Source organism: Loxodonta africana, chromosome 4 (genome assembly GCF_030014295.1).
Source record: "Loxodonta africana isolate mLoxAfr1 chromosome 4, mLoxAfr1.hap2, whole genome shotgun sequence".
Lineage (NCBI taxonomy): Eukaryota > Metazoa > Chordata > Mammalia > Proboscidea > Elephantidae > Loxodonta > Loxodonta africana.
In genome coordinates this window covers 133,579,811-133,604,383 of record NC_087345.1, presented here as the reverse complement: position 1 = coordinate 133,604,383, position 24,573 = coordinate 133,579,811, and the positions used below count along the sequence as shown (strand labels likewise).

The 24,573-nt window shown below is 54.1% G+C and overlaps 2 protein-coding genes across 4 annotated transcripts; both read left to right on the top strand.

Moving 5' to 3' along the window:
- Window positions 1-66: 66 nt before the first annotated feature.
- Window positions 67-7,426, top strand: ENO2 (enolase 2). 2 transcript variants are annotated; one of them, XM_003410657.4, is made up of 12 exons: window positions 67-147; window positions 1,320-1,419; window positions 2,088-2,183; window positions 2,335-2,393; window positions 2,699-2,768; window positions 3,271-3,404; window positions 3,650-3,872; window positions 5,078-5,275; window positions 6,165-6,366; window positions 6,618-6,726; window positions 6,906-6,964; window positions 7,238-7,426. In XM_003410657.4, the coding sequence occupies exons 2-12, from the start codon at window positions 1,335-1,337 to the stop codon at window positions 7,305-7,307; spliced, it is 1,305 nt and encodes a 434-aa protein (XP_003410705.2). In that variant the 5' UTR covers window positions 67-147; window positions 1,320-1,334; the 3' UTR covers window positions 7,308-7,426. The 2 variants fall into 2 exon arrangements, with proteins under 2 accessions (XP_003410705.2, XP_064140752.1); XM_064284682.1 differs by lacking the exons at window positions 67-147; window positions 1,320-1,419 and having other exon boundaries at window positions 1,442-2,183.
- A 4,970-nt stretch (window positions 7,427-12,396) lies between these two features.
- Window positions 12,397-24,149, top strand: ATN1 (atrophin 1). Of its 2 annotated transcripts, none has more exons than XM_064284681.1 (10): window positions 12,397-12,650; window positions 16,845-17,038; window positions 17,170-17,307; window positions 17,460-17,573; window positions 18,296-20,298; window positions 20,576-20,798; window positions 21,172-21,868; window positions 22,751-22,894; window positions 23,237-23,417; window positions 23,601-24,149. In XM_064284681.1, the coding sequence occupies exons 2-10, from the start codon at window positions 17,012-17,014 to the stop codon at window positions 23,632-23,634; spliced, it is 3,561 nt and encodes a 1,186-aa protein (XP_064140751.1). In that variant the 5' UTR covers window positions 12,397-12,650; window positions 16,845-17,011; the 3' UTR covers window positions 23,635-24,149. The 2 variants fall into 2 exon arrangements, with proteins under 2 accessions (XP_064140751.1, XP_064140750.1); XM_064284680.1 differs by having other exon boundaries at window positions 12,399-12,650; window positions 18,293-20,298.
- The last annotated feature ends 424 nt before the right edge of the window (window positions 24,150-24,573 follow it).

The following is a 24,573-nucleotide window of genomic DNA, read 5'->3' as shown; positions in this document are numbered from 1 at the left end:
TCACATGCGCCCGCTCGGTCCTATTGGCGCCTCCCCCCGTCTGCCCCCCGCCCGCCGCTCGGGAGTCGCAGCCGCCACTGCCGCCGCCACTACTGTTCTCTCTGCGCCGCCACCGCCGTCGTCACCGGCAGACTCTGCAGCCCCGAGGTGAAGCCCAGGCCGGCCGGCGCCCCCCGGCTCCCTCTCTCCCCTTGCTGCCGCGCCTCCCGCCCCCGCTCCTGGCCTTCGCGCATCTCTGGGCCGCCGCGCTGCGCACCTGCTGGGTCACCGCGCCTCGCCCGGCAGCCTCCTTCCCCGGCCTTCCTGGACTCTTCCTCTCGGTTTCTGGCTGTCGCCCCCTCCTCGCTTAGGTGCCTGCCCTCTCCACACCTGTTCTTTCTTTATTGCGCCTTTCTTACCCTTGCCTGCCCCTCTCCGCGTGCCCTTGTGGCCCCCAGTTTTGTCGATTTGTTTAAGTTCGGGGTCTTCCCTTGCTGTGCGCTTTTATCCTGGCACATAACCTTGCCTTTGTATTTGGTGGAATGCCTTTCCTCACCCTTCCTCTCCACCCCAGACTTCTAGACTCCCCCTCGCCTCCTCCCAAGCCGCCCCTCTCCTTGCTTTTCCATTTCCTTCTCCCAGCTGCACGCGGGATGGGTGCGAGGAGGGAGGATTTGTCTGGGAATGGGGGAGAAGAAGCCTTGACTTTCTCACTGGATTCCTCATCCTCCTCCCTCCCCGCTGCAACCCCAGGGACCGGAGGGCCTTCCCCAGGACCCTCACCCCAGACTCCTCTCCGAAGACGAGGGACGCACGTTTGGGGGAGAGATTGGGACCTTGGAGTGTGGGCCGAGTCCGGACAGGCTGGGGCGTTTAGTGGTGGTGGGATGGGGGGCTCTCATTCCAGGAGACAGCCCCTCCTCTTTCTGGCTCCAAGGAGAAATATAAGCCCGGCAGCCATTTCACTGAGAAGATCTGGGGGAACCCCAGCAGCCGGCTGTTGAATCTGCTGAGGGGGCGAGGGAACCACCGCCCCCCTTCTCTTCACTGCTGTGGGGGGGTTGGGGGGAGGGTCCTTCCATCTAGGCTTTTGATTTTACCCTACCCCCCACTGCAGTGACCTCCCCCTCCTCACCGCATTGACCTTCTCACCGCCCCATGGGGGGGGGGAGGGAGGTCCCTTCTTCAGGCAAAGACTGCAGTCAGCTCCTCCCCACCCTATACCCCTCCCCCCACTGCAGTAACCTCTTTCCCAACCCTCCCTGCCTCTGGCCCCTCCCACTGATCTCAGGCGCCACCCCTCTAAGCCTCTTACCATTCTTCCTTCCCTTCCACCCAAGGAGATCCCAGGCATCATGTCGATAGAGAAGATCTGGGCCCGGGAGATCCTGGACTCCCGTGGGAATCCCACGGTGGAGGTGGATCTCTACACTGCCAAAGGTAATGGGTAGGGCATGGGCTTTCCCGCAGCCCCCACTTCTCTGTCCCCATTCTGGATCTGCATTGGCCTGGGATGGGAGGCTTTCCTTAGTACCCAGTAGGGATGGGGTGCTGGGCCAAGCTCACAGGCTGGGTTGTGGGGGGTGGATCCTCCTTGTGCAGGGGAGGCAGAATAGGCAGGTCTCTGTGTTCTAGTGTGAGACGTGCTTCTCCTCTGGGTGTCTGCATTTTACACTTGTGTGTGTGCATAAGAAACCCTGGTGGTGTAGGGGTTAAGTGCTATGGCTGCTAACCAAATGGTTAGCAGTTTGAATCCACCAGACGCTTCTTGGAAACTCTATGGGGCAGTTCTACCCTGTCCTATAGGGTCACTGTGAGTCTGAATTGACTCGACAGCAATGGGTTAATGGGCACGTGCATATGGGTGTTACTTGGTTGGCACAGCTTCATTCCTGTGGGTTCCTACTTGTGCATGCGGGGCATCAGATGGGCAGATGAGGTCACTGCTTGTGCATCAGGCTGTGTGTGTGTGTCAGGGGAACAGTGTGAGGAGAGGGCTGAAAGGCTGAATTTGGCAGGCAGGAGTTCAGGGCTGGAAGGTAAAAGTAATCCCTGGCCCAGTAGTGTCCTTCTCTTCCTTTCCTCCTCATTCCATATTCCTCTTCCAGGTCTTTTCCGGGCTGCAGTGCCCAGTGGAGCCTCCACTGGCATCTACGAGGCCCTAGAGCTGAGGGATGGTGACAAACAGCGTTACTTAGGCAAAGGTGAGGCTCTTTCTCCTTTCCAGACCTTCCCACCCCTCAGCCCTCACACCAGTCCCGGAACCATCTTCTACCATGCCCTCCCCCCTCTTTTCTCCTTCTCCCTCTGGCCCCTTCTAGCCTGACCCATCCCCACTTCTCTGCCTCTCTCCAGGTGTCCTGAAGGCAGTGGACCATATCAACACCACCATTGCCCCAGCCCTCATCAGCTCAGTGAGGCCCACTCTTTGCTGGGGATGGCAGGACCAGGGGCCAGGAAGGAACCCTGGATGAGAGAGGGAGGAAGGGGAGGATAAAGGCCTACCTTTAAGAATCATGGTTACAGTGGGAAGGGTAGGGAGGAGACCCCTTACTGACCTCTGCTCCCATGAGGGACTCAGGTCCTTTAACCCAGATAGGCCCTGTCACAGGGATCTGGTTGGACCCTGGCTGAATATGAGCCTGTGTGCAAATGGGAGACCCCTGCTCTAGGGCCCAGCCTCCATCTTGGCCCTGAGTGATGGGGGTTCTGCCCACAGGGCCTCTCTGTGGTGGAACAGGAGAAACTGGACAACCTGATGCTGGAGCTGGATGGGACTGAGAACAAATGTAAGCAGGGCTGGGAAAAAATGGGTAGGCACATGAAGAGCAGACAGAGAACTGGAGGGGCCAGCACTGTGGGGACTTCCTCAGGAAGGGCTGCCAAAGGACTAGTCCTTTTTCCATCCTCCTCCCAAAGCCAAAGCAAGAGAAGACGGGCTTAACTTCAGTGGGAGACAGTGATGTTAGATAGAAGGAAGAGCTTCTTTGCAGTGTAAAGAGGAGGGAGCTGGTGTGAGGTAGTCTGTGGTCTCTTCTTGGGGCTGTTTAAAAATAAGTCAGCTCTCTGCCCTATCCCACCACCTCCTCCCCACATCGTCCTCCTCCCCTGCCATTTGCAGGGGAGAATGGATGAGATGCACAGATCTCTGGAAGGCTCTATTGCAGGGGTTGGGAAGGAGAGGGAGGGGGGTCTCTTCTCTTAGCTCCTTTTGGGGATCATGGGTGGAGGCAAGGGCTGGAAGGAGAAGAGGACCTCTTCTGTTCAGTGTCCTCCTCTTTAATCTCCCAGCCAAGTTTGGGGCCAATGCCATCCTGGGTGTGTCTCTGGCTGTGTGTAAGGCGGGGGCAGCCGAGCGCGAATTGCCCCTATATCGCCACATTGCTCAGCTGGCTGGGAACTCAGACCTCATCCTTCCTGTGCCGGTGAGCACTGCACCATATCTGTACCTATCCCAGGGGTGGGTGGGAGAGTGAGTGGGAAAGCCCGTGGGAAATGATGGAAGGAAAGTGAATTGGGTTGCCTAAAGAGAAAGAATAGAGCATGAGGCTCTTGAATTTGAAAAGCTGTGGTAAATTTGGGGTTGGAATAGCCATGGAATCTTGGGTTAATACTCCCAGGGTAGAGAGGAGAGGGCTCTTTGACTCTTTGTCATCCTGTGACTCCCTAGGCCTTCAACGTGATCAATGGTGGCTCCCATGCTGGGAACAAGCTGGCCATGCAGGAGTTCATGATCCTCCCAGTGGGTGCTGAGAGCTTTCGGGACGCCATGCGACTTGGGGCAGAGGTCTACCACACGCTCAAGGGGGTCATCAAGGACAAGTATGGCAAGGATGCCACCAATGTAGGCGATGAAGGAGGTTTTGCCCCCAATATCCTGGAGAACAGTGAAGGTGAGACCAGGAGCCACACTCCCAGCTCTTAAGTTCTACTCTATCCTGGACATCAGGAAGGGCCACACTCTTCACTAAGTTCTTACCAGTAGGAGTAGGGGGTCCTTGAGCTCCTGCGACCCAGAGCTACAAACTCTAAGAGGTACCAGCCCCTAGAATAGATACCAGAAGGCCTGCCAAATTCACATGCAGACCTAGAAGGACAGTCTTTTGCCTGCCCAGCCAGATCTGTTAGCATCTCTAAGTTCTCCCTGGAGCCCCTGGGGATGCTGGGAGATGGTATAGATGACCTGTGGGATCCATTCATGCTTTAACTCATAAGGTTCTCAGTAATGAGATATACCAAACTGCAGGGAACCCATCCTAAATCTCTCCCCATCCCTACAGCAACCTCTTATGCCTCTAGGATCCTTAGTTTTAATAGAAGCAATACAGGTAGTGGTTAAGATTAAGATTCTAAAGCCAGATTGCCTGGATTTGAATCTTGGCTTGAAGAGTTACTGGCTGATGATTTTACTTACTTCTCTGTTTCCTTTTTCTTATCTGTAAAAAGAAGATAAAAATAATATCTACCTCCTGGGGGCAGTGGTGGTTCAGTGGTAGAATTCTCCCCTTCCAGGTGAAGACCGTGGTTTGATTCCTGGCCAGTGCATCACCCGCACAGTCACCACCCATCTGTCAGTGTAGGCTTACATGGTGCTATGATGCTGAACAGGTTTCAGCAGAGCTTCCAGACTAAGACGGACTAGGAGGAAAAGTCTACTGATCTATTTCCAAAAATTAGCCAATAAAAACCCAGTGTATCACAACAGCCTAATCTGCAGCTGATCATGGGGATAGCACAGAACCGGGTAGTGTTTTATTCTGTTGTGCATAGGGTCCCCATGAGTCAGGGGTGACTTGATGGCAGCTAACAACAACAAAGCCTCATTGTAAGGATTAAATGAGATTCTATATGTAAAGTTCCTAGTTGACATAGCCCTTGATAAATGATAGCTATTCAAAATAAAACAAAACCATTATTAGCAGAATCCCTTTTCTTTGCCTTCCTAGAAGATGGCCTGTCCTCCTAGACTTGGGGATAACCCCAATGACCTTAGCCAGACTCCCCCCAGCAACAGTCTTTCACCTCTGCTCTGTCTTTTTGTCTCCATACTTCCTTGCCCACCCCTTCTGCTTATAATCTCACTGTATTCCACCCCTAGCCTTGGAGCTGGTGAAGGAAGCAATCGACAAGGCTGGCTACACGGAAAAGATCGTCATTGGCATGGATGTTGCTGCCTCAGAGTTTTATCGTGATGGCAAATATGACTTGGACTTCAAGTCTCCCCCTGATCCTTCTCGATACATCACTGGGGACCAGCTGGGGGCCCTCTACCAGGACTTTGTCAGGGACTATCCTGGTGAGGGCAGGGGCTATGAGAGAGAGGGCAGGGGAGGGTCAGGGCTGCTGACTCAGGTGCCAGGTGGAGGTGTCCTAAGAAGAACCTGAGAACCAGGGATAGGGCCAAGAAGCCTCCTGCAGAGACTAGGCTTTGTATGTAACGTAGATGTGCAGGGACTTGTGATGGATCTGTTTCCTCTGCTTTGAGTCTTGATTAATGTCATGGGCTCTGAGGCTACAGAAATCGTGGAGAGGGTTCTGGAAGGAATTAAGATGGTGAGAGGGTGACTGGACTTAGCAGGGCATGTAACTAGCACACTTCAGTATCTTTGATTGATTAAATTGTGATGCTGAAGGGATCTGGAACTGGTGTGTGAATAGAAAAGAAACCTAAGGATGGACTGGGTCACCTTCTCCACATCTGCCAAGGCCTCTTACCCCAGGATGGAGGCAGCTGGTCTCCCGTCTTCCTGGAGACAGAGCAGGAGAAGATGGACGTAGAGTGCAGAATGAAGGATTTAGATTAGTAATGAGAAAAGGCTTTCTAGCAGCCAGAATAGGAAAATGCAAAGATAGCTTGTGAGGAAGCTCCTGAACCTTTGTTCTTAGAAAGTCTCATGAAATAAGAATCAGGATTAGAATCAGTTAGGGCAGGCTTAACTCTATGGGGCAGTTCTACTTTGCCCTGTGGAGTCTCCATGAGTTGGAATCGACTCGATGGCAATGGGTATAGTATATAGGGTATAGGGCAGGCTTGCTTTGGGGTGGGGGCAAGGATAAGCAGGCTGAGTTAGCCAGGGGAAGTCTACATTTCCAGGAATCAAAGAGTGGGCAGGGGAAGGGGGTGATTACTACCTGATACAGAGACCCAGGGAGGATCAACAGCCCCCTCTCTGCTCCCCCTGTAGTGGTCTCCATTGAAGATCCGTTTGATCAGGATGATTGGGCTGCCTGGTCCAAGTTCACAGCCAATGTAGGGATCCAGATTGTGGGTGATGATCTGACAGTAACCAACCCAAAGCGTATTGAGCGGGCAGTGGAGGAAAAGGCCTGCAACTGCCTGCTGCTCAAGGTCAACCAGATCGGCTCTGTAACTGAAGCCATCCAGGCGTGAGTGATTCCTATTCCACTGGACCCCTCTTGCAAGTGCCCCCAGCCTAATCCTGCCCAGGGATGCTGAAGAGAGCAGGGAGCCTAAAATCACCATCACTGTTCTCTCAATTCTGCTCCCTCCACCCCTGATCCTCTGCTCCCCTCCCAGTTTCCCTCTAGATGTTTCTTAACATAGACCGATGTTGGGGCTGGGAAGAGGATGCTTGGTGAGAGGGGCTGGGGTGATCAATGAAGGTGTATGGATGCAGGTGCAAGCTGGCCCAGGAGAATGGCTGGGGGGTCATGGTGAGTCATCGCTCAGGAGAGACGGAGGACACGTTCATCGCTGACCTGGTTGTGGGGTTGTGCACAGGCCAGGTGAGTGGGGCAGCCTGGAGAGTGGAAGGGAGATTTTTGTGAGATTGGTGGGTTCTAGGTTCAGGTGGGTCTCTCCTTCCAGGTGGTTGAGGGTGTCAGGGGAATTTTGAGGGGGTGTAGTTTCTTTTTAGGGGGTGAAGGGGCTGCCACTGAGCTGCCTATCTTTTGGGATGTTTCAGATCAAGACTGGTGCCCCGTGCCGTTCTGAGCGTCTGGCCAAGTACAACCAGCTCATGAGGTGAGAGAGCCTGGGGAATGGGATCCCATAGGCTGAGAGGGTTAAAAGCCCTGTTTGCTCACCATTCCGTCTCCAATGCCCAGGGCCTGGATAACAGTAGATATCCAGGATATATTTATTGCACATGGCCCCAATGACAGATCTTAGAGGTCACATGGGCAAGCCTTGGACAAAGCAGCAAGTGGTGTAAAGGGGCTTGGAGGGTGGAGGGATTCCTGGAGGGAGGAGCAGGGTCCTCCTTCCCTGACAGTTTCTTTCCTGCCTCAACCTCAGAATCGAAGAAGAGCTAGGGGATGAGGCACGCTTCGCTGGACATAACTTCCGCAATCCCAGTGTGCTGTGATCCCTCTCCTTGCCTGGAGATTTGGAACCTCCCCAATCCTCCTTGAACCCCTTTCTTCCTGTCTTGATCTGTGATATTCCACCCACTTGGATACCCTGAGCCCCAGGGTGCCCAGAACTTCCCTGATGAACCTGCCTCAACTGCTCCTTGGCTTGCCCAGCCTTGCGCTCTCTCTGCTCTCTCCTTTCTGGGCCCCGCTCTTTGGATTTCCACACTCTCCACTTCTCCTTCCTTTCTATTCTCTTTCCTCAAAACCTGGAAATGGGGATGAGGATTACAAGGGGGTTCATGGAAGAATGATCAGGGTCTGTGATGGGAGCATCAGGGCTGGTGGGTTGAGGTGTTTAGAGTGGGGCCATGTGTCACTTGAGCTTTGTGCTTGTTCCACGAGTTTTCCATGTTGCATATGAGTCATGAACTGTGTACAGTGCTGAGGTGTACGTGAGTGCTGGGTGTATGGGTCATGCCTGGTCAGGCTTCAGTGTATGTATGTATGTATCTTCCATTTATCCATTAATTTTGTCCTCATACCTCTAGGGCTGAAAACTGGCCTGATTTGAGGGAACTATGTGTCTGTATTTCATGTGGTTGTGGATTCCAAGATGACCTGGGGCTGGAGGTCTTGCTGGAATGGGAAGGGAAACAGAAAAAGGCCTTGCCATCAGTTAACTTTGTGTGAGTGCACCCTTAACTGAAGACTGGTCGGTCCAGGGGTGGGCTGTGTGCCTGGGGAATGCTTCCCCTATCAATCTCTCCCCAGCCCTAGGTTCCCTGTTCTTCCTCCAGCTGCAGCAGAGCGTCTCACTCCCCCATGCCATGTTCCACAGTTGCCACCACTTCTGTGGCATTGACAGCACCACCATTAAAGGCTGAATCACAGTGCATGATTGTGTCTGAAGAGTCTTACTCTAGTCTATTTGAGGGGAGAGAAGATGGAACGACCGGAAGTGGATTAAACTGTACTGCAGAGCTGGGGAGGGCATAGAGAGGAAGACACACTGAACAAATATGGCTGAGGTAATGGCACTGCCTAGTCCACCCTAGCCAGTTGGGACCCAAGTTGCCCCTGCCTTCTCAGTGGCAAGCTTGGCCCCAAGACCTACGTGCATTAGGGGTTCTTAACCTAGGGTCTGGAGTCCCTGGGTGGTACAAATGGTTAATTCACTCATCTGCTAACTGAAAAGTTGGAGGTTTGAGTCTACCCAGAGGCGCCTCAGAAGAAAGGCGTGGCAATCTATTTCTGAAAAATCAGCCACTGAAAACTCTATGGAGCACAGTTCTACTGTCACATATGGGATCCCCATGAGTTAGAATTGACTCAGCAAGTGATATAGCCAGGATCCAGAAGTCCCTGAAAGTATCAAAGGTATAAAGCTGTGGACTGGACCAGCTCCCATACTGAGCCTCTCCCAAACAAAATCCTGGCTGGTTCTGGGATGGAGCAGGACTGTGTGGCCATCACCTCCTGCAAGATGGGGAACTGGGAAGACTGGTACCAGACCATGTAGGGAAGGGCCTGAGGAAGCTTAAGTCCTGAATGTTCAGGACTTGAAGTGCTTGACAGGCCCTCTGGCTGGGTCAGACTGTGCATAGGGTGCCAGTATATGGCTAGAGATCCCCTGTAACTCCTAAGCTCCTGTGGAGCCCCAGCACTGGAATGCTCAGCCTAGGGACCACCCAGAGGGAGAAGGGGGTGGGCAGCCCAGTGCCTTGGATTGGGAAGGCACATATTAGCAGGTAGGGGCTGCCCATGGGGAGCTGTGGCCACTAGAGGGAGCCGATGTTCTATACGACACCGTGCGGGACACTGCTGTAGTCGGGGTGGGAAGAATTTCAAGGGTACTCTCTGTGGGCCTCCCACTCTAAGTTCTGGTCCTGGGCTCCCTCTGCTGTCTTGTACAGCTCCAGGGCTAAAAGGATTTCAGTTCTGTATAGGCAGGGCCCATTTCTGCCCTCTCCTCCTGGGTCCCTGACACCTCAGCCATTTTCAGTTCAAAGAGCTTCTTGCCCCCACTCCTCCGTGCACGTTGCAGTGTGGGCATCTCATCTTTCTTTCATTTCTACCTAGCAGGACTTTCTGCCTCTCTTGGGGCTCACCATACTTTCTCTGTGCCTCTGTTGTCTCTGAGGTCCATGACTTCCATCTTTCCTCAGTAACTACCAGACTTACTAGGATTACTCTGGTTCTGGTTTGAGCCACATTTTCTAACCAGTGTCCTTTCTTTCCTCCCTCCTTGCTCTGTTGCCTTCTGACAGTCATGCTCCCTGCCCCCCCCTCAGGTATTGGGTTGGATTGGGTTACAGCTAGCTGTGCCTGGGCCTCCCAGGCCCCTCTCTCCATTTTCCTTTTGTGCCGTTGCCTGGAGACCAGTGGGTTGTGGGGGGCTGGGGCCAGAAAGGAGAGCTGGGGTGAGGGATGGTGAGGTGTGTGTATAATGCTCCCTGAAGCTGAATTGTGAGCCTGGCCCTCACATGGTGAGGAATTGGAGGGGGTAGGCCCCAGTTTCTCTGCTGCCTCTCCCTATCCCCACCTCCCTCATTCCTACTTTACACCTAAGTCAGTTTTCCTTTTGGGCTCAGATATATCTGTCATCATCCTTGCCCACCTCTTCGTGGTTAAAGAACAAGAGAAATCTCAGCCTAGAAGGGAGATGGGAAGGGCCTGGGCCAGGGCCCAGTGGGAGACCGAACTGAGAAGTACAGAGGAAATGCTGTGCGGAGGAGTGGGAGGGGGAAGGAGGAGTCTTGGAACAGAGTTGAGGGGGGTGGCCAGGAGGAGTGGGGCTATCCTGGAACACTGAGGAAAGAAGCCTGGGGAGCCCAGGAAGACAGGCTGGCTTTGTCTTAGGGAGGCTGGGGAGGGATAAGGAAGGTGGGCATGGAGTGGTAAGTGACTGCTAACCAGTTTGAGGGACTTAAGAGTGGTGATTCATTCCTAGGCCAAGGAAGCCTTCTTGTTTCCATCCCCAGTGCTTTAGAATCCATGTACTGTAAGCTTTTGGGTCCTCCCAGACATTTGTTGGCTGAACCTGGCCCAAGGAAATGTGAGGCGACATCTACTGAGTTTCTACAGAGCCAACCTCCTTCCCTCTCAGATGGCAGGGGATCCTGCCAGTTCAGGGCCTAACATGGGCCTCTGGCTGGCCTGACCCCACAAAAACTCTACCCTCACCTCAAATCTGGAGAGCTGAGGACTCCTGATCCAGACTCCAGCTCCAGCTCTTCCTGTTTCCCAGCCTCCCTCCCTCCCTTTCTCTGGCCTTCCCAATCTCAGCTGCCAAAAATCACCCAGTGTCTTGGTGTCCTTTGTCCTAGGAGATGGAGCTGCTTGGTGTGGGCCCAGGGAGGGAGCCCAGAAGAAGGCGGCTTGTGGGGTGCTGGCTTCATGGCTGAAGACTGGGAATGGCTGGCAGACTGACAGCATCAGAGACTGCCTGGAGAGCAGTGGAGGGAGAATGAGAGTCGCGTTAGAATGAGCTTTTGGTCTGTAGTGGTGATTGTCTCTACCTTAGAATGGAGTTAGGGAACCAGGACACCTAGGGATTTGGCTCCATACCAAGCCTAATCCCCACTGACCCCTTCCCTGTGGCCCAAGGCACAATCAGTGGTGACTTCAAACAGATTTGAGAATGAAAATAGAGAAGCCACCACACAGAAGGGCCTGAGGCTGGTCTCCCAGTCCTCCTGTAAGTTGAATCCCTTACCCACACCTGGACACGTCCCCTCTGTGTCTATCATTTCCTTCAAATGCTCTCCCTTCTCTTGTCTTCCCCATCAATGACCTACCTTCCTCCATATTGCCACCAAAGGCCTTGTTTATTTTTCCAATCTTCCTTAAATCCCTCCACCCAATTCTATCTACCTTGCCCTGCAAACCCAAGCCCTCAGTTCACTTAACCCCAGCATCCAGCTAGCCCTGTGTCTTCCACCCTCTTGTCCCACTCAGAACCCTAGTCTCCTCTGCCTCTTTCACCTCTTCTTAAGGCTCTTCGTGCTTTCCCTTTCCTCTTCATACTGACATTTCCTCTGGGATCTTCTCTCCAGCTTTCCTTTAAAAAAAAAAAAAAAAAAGCACCCCCAAATTCCTATATTCCCTATTCCTTTCCCAACACCAATCACCCCTTAAACTCTTTACTGTCTTCCCAAAACCCCATCCTCATATATATGTCTCCATCCTTTCAATTTCTTCCCTTCTTATGACCCCAAACTTTCATCCTATTCTCTTTGGTAATAACCCCCCAAACTCTTCCCACTTCATCTCTGCCACAGACGCAATCACTCCAAGTTTCTTTCACCTTTCCTCATTTCCACACACTTCATTGTCCTCAAAGATCCTTGTAGCTCCATTTTCTCAATCTCTTTCTAACCCTTTTACCCCAATCTCTATCCCAGTACCCCCAAACTCCTCCCACTTCACCTCTGCCACAAACCCCATCCCCCCAAACTTCTCCAGCTTCCCCCATATCTGTCCTTACAACCCACAGCCCCTCCTGGCCAGCCCTACTCCCGCGTCAGGCCGGCGGCACCCTACATTCCGCCACGGCGAACCCCTCCCCGCGCCCCGGCCCCCTCGGCCTCGGTCTCGGCCAACTCACACAGCGCCTCCCCTTCTCCGGATCCCCCTCTCTCCCCCCTCGCAGCTTGCCTCGCGCTCCCTCCCTCGCGTCTCCCTCCTGGCCCCTCTCTCCTCCGTTCCTCCGCGCTCCCTCCTTCTCCCTCTTCCTCCCTTCTCCCATCCCCCTCTCCCAAGCTCCCTCCCTTCGCCGTCCGCTTTCCTGTGCGAGTCGCCGGACGCGCCGCCCAGCCCGCCCGCAGCCCCGCGCCGGGCCGGGGCCTCCAGCCGGGACCCATTTCGGGGGACCGCTGGCCTCGGGGAGGGGCTAGGAGGGGGCGAAGGAGACGACCGCCCGGGAAGGGGCGGGGGCCGCGGGCGGAGGCCGCCGAGAGGGCCGGGGATCGCGCGGGTGCGGGCTGCGCGGGGCCGGCGCGGCGGCGGCGGCGGCGGCGGATCCGAGCGGCGCGGAGGGCCGGCCGGGCCGCGGGGGCGAGCGGCGCGGCCGCGGCTTTCGGGCGGCAGGGGAGGCGGCGCGACTGGGGAGGGGACGAGGGAGAGCGGCAACGGGATTTGTTTCAGGGGACGGCGGGCGATCGGGGCCAGGTGGGGAGGAAAAGGGACATGGGGGCCGCCCTCCGGGGGGGTCGGGGACGCCGCCGTCGCCGTCGCGGCGGCGACTGAAGCCGGAAAGGGGAGAGGGGGGCGGGGAGCGGCCGCCGCCGCCCCCCGGAGGTGCCGGAGCCCCGAATCCCGCCAGGAGGCAGCCAGCCGTCCCGAGCTACAACCAGGTAAGCTGTGCTGCCGCCCCGGCCTCCGGCCCGCCGGGTTCTGGCCCGCGGCTCCCCACCCCCACCCCTCCCAGCTCCCCCTCCCGCCGCTGCCGCCTCCATTTGTTATTTTCCCGATTCGGTCCCCCTACTGTGGGCACTGCCTAGCCTGAGGCTGGTGGGGGGGACGCTCTGGGGGTGGGGCCGGCCCCGAGGAGGGATGGGGGCCAGGGCACCCAGAGGATCTCGAAGGCTGAGAGAAGTGGGAGGGGCTCAGGAGGAGGACTCATGGGGCAAGGGGGTAGCCAGGACCCCCGGACCAAAAGAAGAGGAACGCCGAGATGGGGATGTGGGGGTGTTGGTGGAGGAAAAACGGGGGATTGGGGCAGAGGCAGAAAGGATTGGAGAGATGGCAGCGAGGTGGGGCGTGAGGGCTCCAGGAAAAGCCTCAAAGGCCCGGAGCCTGGCTTTCAGGGCCAGGGGTTGGGGGTGTTAGGAATAGAAGGGAAGTGGGAAATGGGGAAGGGGTGTGGTAGGTGGAAAGAGAGAGATTGTGGCTGTTGAGGAAGGGAAGTGGAACCTGCGGAGATGGAGGCTCAGAAATGGGCAAGGAGAGGTCCATTTTTGAGAAGAATAATCAGGGGCTTTGAGGGTTGGGAGTGGGAAGGTGATGCCTTTGTGACTTATTTTTCTCTCCCTTACTGCAGGTCGCTTCTGACCCTGTTTTCTCAATCCCAAACACAGTTTACTTCTGGGAGAGGGGCATTGGGGCCCAGTAGTGTGGGTCTTTGTAAAACTGATGAGGAGGAAGACAGGGGCATTGAAGGGAGAGTTAAGGAGAAAGGGTTTCAAGGAGGGTGGCTTTATAGGCACTTCAAACAAGCTGTGACCCCACCCTTAAATCCCCAGAGCACCCACTGCGCTTCTAGCCATGGTCCCTGTATAGGAGAGGTCTTCGTTACTCTTTTGAGCTCTAAGGTCTCCCTTTGTGCCAGATGGATCCCTGGGATAGACTCTTGGGGGGGAGGCTACCATTTTGTTGCCATGGCAATGGTCCAGTGGGATGTCCAACTAGGTGGGGGTTCAGAATCTTGATTGGACCTCAGTGTGTGCCTGTGTCCTTGGGATGCATCAGGGCCCTAAATTCCTAGCTCTTGGCTGGGTTCCGGAGGATGTTTCTGGTGCTGCTGGTGCATAGGAGGTTCCCCAAAGAGTGCACCCCCTTCCATCCAGCAGTCTGTTGAAACAGGTAGACATGTTACTTGCAGGTCGTAGGCGTCTCCAAGTCCCTTCTCCCAGGCATGGTGGGAGAATGAAAATGCTCTCAAGTTATACCATCTTTTGGCGGTTCTTTCTGGCCTCTACCTCCCTTATTATTAAGGACTTTTTTACACAGTAGTTTTGCTTCTCTGCACTGAAGTCCTTCTGTTTTCTTAAACTTGAATTTCTCTTTGAGTCTCTCTTCCTGAGGAGTATCTCTTTTCCTCTTTTCCAGACTATCCCCACAGTGACCCTTTTCTTCAGCTAACTTTCAAGTTTCTACTTCCCTGACCTTGTAGGAATGACTGGGCTGTCCCAGGGGAAAGGGCCGAGGCACAGCCTGGTGCAGTGGAAGTACTCTGGAATGGGAACCAGGAGACCTGGGTCTAGTCTTGGTTGTGTCTGTGACCTTGGGCAAGTCACTTCTCTTTCTTTGAGCTTCAGCTTCATTGTAAGATGAAAGAATAATAGACTAGATGATCTCTGAGGCCCTTCTGACAACCCTGGATTCTAAGGTGGTTTAGGCCAGTGCGTGCTGGTTTGGGCTGCATTGTCTTCTAGGAGACACTTTGAGCTGGTTTGCCAGTCAGGCAGGTCTGGAATGAGAAGGGCTGGGCCAATGATCCTGAAATTCACCCTGCAAATCCCTCCCAGAAAGCCTTGTGACTCAGTTGTATTTCTTCTGATATCCTTCCTATACAAAAGGAAAAAAAACCGGTTGACATCAAGTTGGTTCTTTTTCTGAAGTAGATCGCCAGGCCTTTTTTCCGAGGCACCTCTAGGTAGACTTAAACCTCCAACCCTTTGGTTAGCAGCCAAGCTTTTTAACTGTTTGCACCATCTATGGACTCCAGCCTTCTCATACTTCTCCCTTAATTTCTTTTCCTGTTCTTAATGAGGGGCTCTTTTCCTATTTCTCGCAACCCTTTTCCAGTTTCCCAATTTGGTCTATCATTTTCCCTTTGCAATACGGTAATCAAGGTGAATGTGCTTAGCGTGTTGCCAGACACATAGTAGGTGCTTTACAAATATTGAAGCCCTGGTGATGCAGTGGTTGGCTGCTAACCAAAAAGTCACCATCAGCTGCTCCTTGGAAACCCTACTGTGTCCTATAGGGTTGCTATAAGTCCAAATTGACGGCAGTGGGTTTTGATTAATAAATGTTAGTTACAGTGACTGGCCGCTAGGGCAAGGAGTGTAGCTCACCTGTTTGGTGTTAGAACGTGCCCTAGGTTCTGAAACATACATACAGTCCAATCCCAGTCCCTCCCGTCTCCCTTTATCCTGGGATTACTTGCCTACCTTTTTATGACGGCTTTACTTCTTCAATGCAACTGTTCGCTAATTTTTTCAGATTTCAGCTGATTAAAAAAAGTTGAGGTGAGGGGGAAGGGCACACGAATTGCTGTGTTCTTCAGGTACATTCTCATATTTCTTTGACCTTTTGGATCCCCTGACTTATTTGGTGAACAGGTTCTGTGATGGGAGGAGAGATGGGCGCCCTGCTGTAAAGATGAAGATCACAGCCAATCACAGTCATCTTGTGCTTTTGTTTAGATTGTTTTTCCCTTTTGTTATATTGGGTTTTGTTCTTCGAATTTTTGGGGCTGACAATATTTTAAAACCGATTTACACAACAACTCAAAAATGTGGTAGTAGTTGTAGTTGAAGAAAAAAGGATTGTTCTACCATGTAGGGCATCATTTGAAAGTTCAGAAGACCTAGGACTTTGTGCCAGCTATTTTGTGACTCTAATTGTCAAAAAGTTTCCTGGAAAGATTATGCTCACCCCTCTCTATTAACCTCAGAAGGATTCAGTAGAAGTAATTACTCTCTGTATTCCTTGGAAAAAGATGCTGTAGAATGTGGAAATGCCATTTACCTAGCCAAACCTCCTAACCCAGAATGGCTGGGTAAACTTACTTAGTTCCCACCGAGGCCAGCAGCACTTAATCCAAGAAGTCCTACTGAAGTTTGTGAGTTTAAAGGTCAATAACAAGAAAAGAACACCTGTAGATACAGGTCATTTGTGGAGGATATAGAAAAGAAGGAGAAAACAGTAAAAAAATTGTCTTTGCTCTCAAAAGATCTTATGGTCTGTAATGTGGAGAGACACAACACTTAGCAAGAATTACAAACAAGTGCAAATGAAAATAGCTGGCTTCAGACACACACACACGAAGTTCTGTAATTTGGGGATACCTAGGTTTGGTCTGTGAAATTGGTAGGGCTGTGCTCCCTTGTATTGTAGGATGGGACATTCTTCTCCCACCTACTCTGATGTGAAAAAAGAATCTTTTCAGATCTCTGGGACTGATCTAGGCCTTCTGAGAATTCTCCCTACCAGCTTCTGAAGAGAGTACAGCAAAGTATAGTAAGAAAGAGCATGGACGTTGAAGTCAGAGAAATGTGGGCTCGATTCTGGCTCTGTCACTACCTGTGTGAAGTTGGGCAAGTCACAATTACATTCTTTGATCCTCAGTTTCCTCATCTATATAATAGGAATAATGAGAATACCTACCTTTCAGGGTTGGTTATAAATATTAAATAAAATTGTGTGTATAAAGCATTTAAATAAAGAAGGTACTCAGTAAATTAATACTGTAGCTTCCTTTCTTTATGCTCCTTTGTAAAGCTCTGTGGAGTTTGTGTGCATACAAATTTTCCTTAGGGATCATCAAGGGTAAAATAGTGTGATCTTCTGGATTAGGGCTCATAGGTACATCTTGAGTTTTCTGCCTTCCCCAGAGAGGAAAGAGATTATATTGTGAGCAGCTTCTCTGTCCTTCACTTGTGGATGAGCTGAGGTAGCCTGTGGGGCAAGCTGGCAATGTCATGTGGTGCCTGTACCTCCCTTGGCCCAGAGGCTGCTTACTCTGTCCTCTAGCAAACACAGTAGTATCACCCTCAGACTCTACTACCCAATTTGGAGACTCTGATGGTCTCTTTCTACAGGCTTCACTGAAGAGAGATTCTGCAAGTTCCAGGTACCTACACTGGAAACTTGGAAATCCTGCTTCCTACTTCCCAGGCCATAGCCGTGGGGAACTTGGGGTGAAGCAGGGAAGTTTCTGTATTCACCTGCCCAGGCAGAGGAGAATGGGGTCTCCACAGCCTGAAGAATGAAGACACGACAGAATAAAGACTCAGTAAGTAACAGCTAAAGTGAGAGACATGAAAGATAAGGGGTAGGACCTGGAGAGGAAGATAGAAATAAGGTGCACCATAAAATTGGGTTTGATGTAAAAAAAAGTTACTTGCCTCCTTCCTGCTTCCTCAGATGTCAATGAGGAGTGGACGGAAGAAAGAGGCCCCTGGGCCCCGGGAAGAACTGAGATCAAGGGGTCGGGCCTCCCCTGGAGGGGTCAGCACGTCCAGCAGTGACGGCAAAGCTGAGAAGTCTAGGCAGACAGCCAAGGTATTCTGTCCTCAGGTCCTCCCACAGGATGCCTGGGTGCTGGGACTGAGGGTTATGTGTGTGTGTTATGGGGGTACTTCCTGTCTGGCAGAGGTTAACAGTGGAGGCTTGGAAGATTCAAGGTATAAGACAAAAGTTTTCTCTTCTAACAGAAGGCTCGAGTAGAGGAAGCCTCTACCCCAAAGGTCAGCAAGCAGGGCCGGAGTGAGGAGATCTCAGAGAGTGAAAGTGAGGAAACCAGCGCACCCAAAAAGACTAAAACGGAGGTGGGAGACCTTTGGAGCCATCCTGATCCATCTTCTGCGCATTCTTTCTCTTCCTCAAACTTCCTTTCGCTCACTATTTCTACCCTGATCTCCCATGGGATATGAGAGAAAAGCCATATAATAGTGCTTATTAAAGTAGCCCTGTCAAACGTATGTCAGATCTTTAGGGCTTTGGTCAGACTACTAGATGACCAGGCAGGGCCAAAGGGACTGAAAGAGTTTGAGGGATTCTAGCTCCTTTTTTCCTATATCCAGGTTTTCAACATAGGGCTAGGAAGGAGGTTCAGGGTGACAAGTCTTAGTAGAAGGAACAAATAAATCATGAGGAAAATGCAGAAGTTGTCTTTTTAAGAACTAAGGATTTCTGAGATGGTTAGTTGAAGGGATAAATGAGATGAGGGGAGGGCAGATATGAGATGGGGAGAAAGGAATTTGGGTTCAGCTGTGGAAGGGGAGAAGGCACTTGAGATGGACACTTGAGGAAGGAATAGGGTTTTATAAGGAAGAAAGTAAGGTTGGCTACTAAGGAGCAGTAGAGAATGTAGGAAGAGTGGGGGAATCCCCAGATGGCAAGGAAGGAGGCTTGAGCAGGAGTCCTCATCACATCACAGTACAGAGGTATGCTTTGAGGAGGGGGAATGCTTTTGTGAAAGGGAGGCCCCAAATCTGGGGGAAGCAAGAAAGGAAAAGATGAAAAAATGGCCCTACCTCTTCTACAGCAGGAGCTCCCCCGGCCACAGTCTCCCTCGGATCTGGACAGCTTAGATGGGCGGAGCCTAAATGATGATGGCAGCAGTGACCCTAGGGATATTGACCAGGACAACCGTAGCACATCCCCCAGCATATACAGCCCTGGAAGTGTGGAGAATGACTCTGACTCATCTTCTGGCTTGTCCCAGGGCCCAGCCCGCCCCTATCACCCACCTCCACTTTTTCCTCCCTCCTCTCCTCCAGCAGATAGCACCCCCCGACAGGCAGAGCCTGGCTTTGAGTCCCATCCTTCTGTGACCCCCACTGGATATCATGCTGCCATGGACCCCCCCACATCTCGAATGTTCCAGGCTCCTCCTGGAGCCCCTCCCCCCCACCCTCAGCTCTACCCTGCAGGGGCTGGTGGAGGAGTTTTGTCTGGACCTCCAATGGGTCCCAAGGGGGGAGGGGCTGCCTCTTCAGTAGGGGTCCCCAGTGGGGGTAAGCAGCACCCACCACCCACCACCCCCATTTCAATATCAAGCTCTGGGGCTGGTGGTGTGCCTCCAACAAAGGCGCCTACCACTCCAGTGGGTGGTGGGAACCTACCCTCTGCTCCACCACCAGCCACCTTCCCCCATGTGACACCAAACCTGCCTCCCCCACCTGCCCTGAGACCTCTTAACAATGCATCAGCCTCTCCTCCTGGCCTAGGGGCTCAGCCACTACCTGGGCATCTGCCCTCTCCCCACGCCATGGGGCAGGGTATGGGTGGACTTCCACCTGGCCCAGAGAAGGGCCCAACTCTGGCCCCTTCACCTCACCCTCTGCCCCCTGCTTCCTCCTCCTCTGCCCCAGCTCCCCCAATGAGGTATCCTTACTCATCCTCTAATAGCTCTGCAGTAGCCTCCTCTTCCAGTTCTTCTTCCTCTTCCTCTGCCTCCCAGTACCCAGCTTCCCAGGCATTACCCAGTTATCCTCACTCCTTCCCTCCCCCAACAAGTCTGTCTGTCTCCAATCAACCACCCAAATATACTCAGCCTTCTCTCCCATCCCAGGCTGTGTGGAGCCAGGGTCCCCCCCCACCTCCTCCCTATGGACGCCTCTTAGCCAACAGCAATGCCCATTCAGGCCCCTTCCCTCCTTCCACTGGAGGCCAATCCACTGCCCACCCATCAGCCCCAACACACCACCATCACCACCAGCAACAGCAGCAGCAGCAACAGCAGCAGCAGCAGCAGCAGCAACAACATCATGGAAGCTCTGGGCCCCCTGCACCTGGAGCATATCCTCACCCCCTGGAGGGCAGTAGCTCTCACCATGCACACCCTTATGCCATGTCTCCCTCCCTGGGGTCTCTTAGACCCTACCCACCAGGGCCAGCACACTTGCCTCCACCTCACAGCCAGGTGTCCTACAGCCAAGCAGGGCCCAATGGCCCCCCAGCTTCTTCCTCCTCATCCAACTCCTCTTCCTCTCAAGGGTCCTACCCATGTTCACACCCCTCTCCTTCCCAGGGCTCCCAAGGGGCCCCCTACCCCTTCCCACCCGTGCCTCCTGTCACCACGTCCTCAGCTACCCTTTCCACGGTCATTGCTACGGTGGCCTCCTCGCCAGCAAGCTACAAAACGGCCTCCCCACCCGGGCCCCCACCGTATGGAAAGAGAGCACCGTCTCCTGGGGCCTACAAGACAGCCACCCCACCCGGATATAAGCCGGGGTCCCCACCTTCGTTCCGGACGGGAACCCCACCAGGCTACCGAGGCACCTCGCCACCCGTTGGCCCAGGGACCTTCAAGCCAGGCTCACCCACTGTGGGGCCCGGGCCGATACCGTCCGCGGGGCCCTCAGGCTTGTCCTCCCTGCCACCACCGCCTTCGGCCCCTGCCTCAGGGCCGCCCCTTAGCGCCACACAGATCAAACAGGAGCCGGCTGAGGAGTACGAGCCCCCCGAGAGCCCGGTGCCACCGGCCCGCAGCCCCTCACCACCTCCCAAGGTGGTAGACGTGCCCAGCCATGCCAGTCAGTCTGCCAGGTGAGTGGCCTGGGCCGGGTGCGGGTGGGCCGACGACGAAGGGGTGACAGCGGGAGGAGGAAGTAGGCACGGAAGGGGCTTTGCATTCGTGATGTTTTTCAAAGTGCTGTGGGTCCTCTGCCCTCTAGGCCCTGAGGGGACTAGGGGACAAAAGCTCAGGGCCTGCGGGGACTGCTTTTGGGACTGTGGGGTGCATAAGGCTTCTTGGGGCTGCATCGCCGCGGGGTCGCCGGGCAGCTCCAAAGGGCTGAACGCGCGCCGCTTCCGCGTCCGACAGGTTCAACAAACACCTGGACCGCGGCTTCAACTCGTGCGCGCGCAGCGACTTGTACTTTGTGCCGCTGGAGGGCTCCAAGCTGGCCAAAAAGCGGGCCGACCTGGTGGAGAAGGTGCGGCGCGAGGCCGAGCAGCGCGCGCGCGAAGAAAAGGAGCGCGAGCGTGAACGCGAACGCGAGAAGGAGCGCGAACGCGAGAAAGAGCGCGAGCTCGAGCGCAGCGTGGTGAGTGCGTCACAAGATGCGCCACCCGCCTTTCCCTCCTTTGCGCTGCCCAGGGAGGCTGGCTCAAAGGGTGGGGGAGTGGTGTCGCCACCTGTCGGAGAGGAGGGATCACTACAACTCGAAATAGAGACCAAAAGGATTCCAGCTGAAGGAATCTTTTTGCATTAATGGTTTGGGGGAAGGCAAGGTCAGGTGGGACTACCTGTGGGTCTCAGGAAGGGCAGCTATCCAGGGGGGCAGAGAAGTTCCTGGTAGTCATAGTCCTGGTGTTGTGAGGCATTTTGGTAATCAGCTGCTGAGACAAATGGGCAGCTAAGAACTAGCTACTTTCCAGAATTGCCTTTTTGATTGCATTTCTCCGTGTGTCCCACAGAAGTTGGCACAGGAGGGCCGTGCTCCAGTGGAGTGTCCATCTCTGGGCCCAGTGCCCCATCGCCCTCCATTTGAGCCAGGCAGTGCTGTTGCTACAGTGCCCCCCTACCTGGGTCCCGACACTCCAGCCCTGCGCACCCTCAGCGAATATGCCCGGCCCCATGTAATGTCTCCTGGCAATCGCAACCACCCATTTTATGTGCCCCTGGGGGCAGTGGACCCAGGACTCCTGGGTTACAATGTCCCAGCCCTGTACAGCAGTGACCCAGCTGCCCGGGAAAGAGAGCGGGAAGCCCGTGAGCGAGACCTTCGTGACCGCCTCAAGCCTGGCTTTGAGGTGAAGCCCAGTGAGCTGGAACCCCTGCACGGGGTCCCTGGGCCAGGCCTTGATCCCTTCCCCCGACATGGGGGCCTAGCCCTGCAGCCTGGCCCACCTGGCTTGCACCCTTTCCCCTTTCATCCAAGCCTGGGGCCCCTAGAACGAGAACGTCTAGCACTAGCTGCTGGGCCAGCCCTGCGGCCCGACATGTCTTATGCCGAGCGGCTGGCAGCTGAGAGGCAGCACGCAGAAAGGGTGGCAGCCCTGGGCAATGACCCGCTGGCCCGGCTGCAGATGCTCAACGTGACCCCCCATCACCACCAGCACTCCCACATCCACTCGCACCTACATCTGCACCAGCAGGATGCCATCCATGCAGGTGAGACCCCCCATCTTCCTGCCCTGGCCTCTTTACCCTGGCAGGTGACCAGGTTCTTCTGTTTCTCAGGCGAGACCTTCGCCTGACATGAGCCTTTTTCCTGCAATTGCTGCCTCCTCTCATCCTCCCAGCCTGTCTTCTCATGCCCTAGCCTAGCTGCAGAGCCTATATGCCCCACACTCCGGGCCTCTCCTTAGTCTAGCATCCCACTCATGATAGAGGCCCAAGCTGGAGCTCCGTGAAGGAACACCACCCTTCTACCCTTACAGCTCCTTTCCCCAAGCCCTTCACTTACCTGTTTTCTTGTTCCTCCATTTTCAACTCTATTGTGTCTGCCACTCTTTCTTGCAATCTTCTCGTCCCCTTCCAGATGGAGGTCTTTCACATTCCTCCCCACCTCTAGATCTGTTATCTTCCAGAAAGAACCCCACAGCTTTGGCTTTGGATGTTATAGGTGATAATGAGCTTTACTTACTGTCCTTTCACCATATTTCTTATTGTCCAGAACTTTGCTTTGCATAGCCTTACAGCTGTGTTCATCCTAGGCTCCCTTGTGCCTTCTCTCTTAACCTCCTTTGTCTTTCTGTCTCATTGTTTAAACTTCCATTTATCCTTCCTCATTTCCTCTAAGCAGGCTGATTCTTTCCTTCCTTTTGCTCAGACCCCTCTGGCAACTATAATTTCCTGTGTTCTCTCATCCATATACTTCAGTGGGGTCTAGTCCTGTCCACCTTCCGACCCCCCTAGTTCTTTCATCTGCCTTCTATTCCATTCTGGATCTCCCTGTTTCACTGCCCATTTCTCTTCCCAGGTTTCCCTTCATCTAAATGTATAGTCTTCCCAAGCCTGCCTTCTGATGACACCTTCTTCTTTGCCCTCTAGCCTCTGCCTCGGTGCATCCTCTCATTGATCCCCTGGCTTCAGGGTCTCACCTTACCCGGATCCCCTACCCAGCTGGGACCCTCCCCAACCCCCTTCTTCCTCATCCTCTGCACGAGAATGAAGTTCTTCGTCACCAGCTCTTTGGTAAGGATGGAGGTTGGGAGCAGGGAGGCTTTTAACGAGGGAAGGGCAGAAAGAAGGAATTTGAGTAGTAGGATCGACCTAGCTGGGCTTTGGGAGGGATGATGAAGTGCCCAGAGAAGCTGGGAATGGGAGTAGGAGAGCTGAGGCCCTGTCCCAGCAGGCATATGTTTTCATGCTGGGCTACAGAGGTTTGCATCGTGGCTCCTACCACTGACAACTTGCAAGACTAGGTGTGTTACCTAAATTCTTAGTCTCGGTTTCCTCTGTATGTAAAGTGACTGGCTGTCCCCTGGCCCATAGTGGGTGCTCAGTACCTATCAGTCATGTGCTTCTTGCCCACAGCTGCCCCCTACCGGGACCTGCCGGCCTCCCTCTCTGCCCCCATGTCAGCAGCTCACCAGCTGCAGGCCATGCACGCACAGTCTGCTGAGCTGCAGCGCCTGGCACTGGAGCAGCAGCAGTGGCTGCACGCCCATCACCCCCTGCACAGCGTGCCACTGCCCGCTCAGGAGGACTACTACAGGTATGGGGTACCCTGGGCCAGGAGTGGGGAAGTTGATTCTGCCAGCCTGGGATGGGGCTTGGGCATGGGATAGTAGGGCTCTAGGCTCCTGGAAAAAGAACGCCCCACCCGCATCTGTGAGAGGGGCCAGGTCAGGACTGACCTCAGGCTCATCTTGGCTCTGGACATGCCCTCTCCTCCTAGTCACCTGAAGAAGGAAAGCGACAAGCCGCTGTAGAACCTGCAACCAAGAGAGCAGCCATGGCCCCTGCATCTGGACCTTGGAGCCCCCCCCCCCTCAGCCTGCCACAAAGAACCCAGGAGAGAAAACTGCTCAGTTGCAGGGCCTTGGCAGCTGGGCAGTTGGGAAGAGGAAGGGACAGACAGAAGGCCAAGGCTGGTGTGGGAAGGTGGGGAGGTGGGGAGGGTGGAGCAGAAGCGCACAGTATCTTGGACCAGGTCCCTCTTCCTTGTACCCCAGCTTTCCTCCTTCCTCAAGCCCAGACCTTGGTGGCCATCGCCCCCTCCCCCACCCCGTTGGTGTGATTATTTCATCTGTTAGATGTGGCTGTTTTGCGTAGCATCGTGTGCCGCCCCTGCCACCTCCCCCAAATCCCTGTGTGCGCACCCCCTGCGATGTATGCCCATCCCCCTCTTCCACATTAATAATTTATATATATAAATATCTATATGATGCTCTTTAAAAAACATCCCAACCAAAACCAAACAAACATCCTCACGTCTCCCCCGGAAGATGGCTACGACTCTTTCTTTGCGGGCTGTGGGGTGGGGTGGGGGTCTCTGCGCAGCAATGCCCAGAGAAAAAGCTGTGGAACCTGAGATTGGAGAAATGGGAGGGACAGGACCTAGGGAAGGAACTGGGTGTAGGGAGCCTGCAGAGCTGGAGAGGGGATCTTGGAAGAAGGATGGTTATACTGGGCAGGAGCGCCATGCCCCACCTGGGGTGCTGCCACTGCACGCCTTCCAAGGCTGGGGAAGTTGAGCTGTTAACAGGCCTGCAACAGGCCCGCCTGTGACATGGTCCTGTCTAAGGAACTACCCTTAACCCTTGGGGGTGTTCCTGCCACTGTTCCACAACTAGGGGCCACCAGAGTCCTCTGGAACAAGGGTTTCAGAGCTGGATCCTTTCTGTGGAATAGTTTGAGACAGTTATGAA

Excerpts from the sequence above, each read along its gene's own strand:
- ENO2 (XM_064284682.1), top strand. The coding sequence starts at position 1,826 with ATGGGCACGTGCATATGGGTGTTACTTGGTTGGCACAGCTTCATTCCT. Across the intron at positions 2,394-2,698 it reads CCCCAGCCCTCATCAGCTCA|GGCCTCTCTGTGGTGGAACA; the intron begins GTGAGGCCCACT and ends TTCTGCCCACAG. Across the intron at positions 3,405-3,649 it reads ACCTCATCCTTCCTGTGCCG|GCCTTCAACGTGATCAATGG; the intron begins GTGAGCACTGCA and ends GTGACTCCCTAG.
- ATN1 (XM_064284680.1), top strand. The coding sequence starts at position 17,012 with ATGAAGACACGACAGAATAAAGACTCA. Across the intron at positions 20,299-20,575 it reads CATGCCAGTCAGTCTGCCAG|GTTCAACAAACACCTGGACC; the intron begins GTGAGTGGCCTG and ends CGCGTCCGACAG. Across the intron at positions 21,869-22,750 it reads GCAGGATGCCATCCATGCAG|CCTCTGCCTCGGTGCATCCT; the intron begins GTGAGACCCCCC and ends TTTGCCCTCTAG.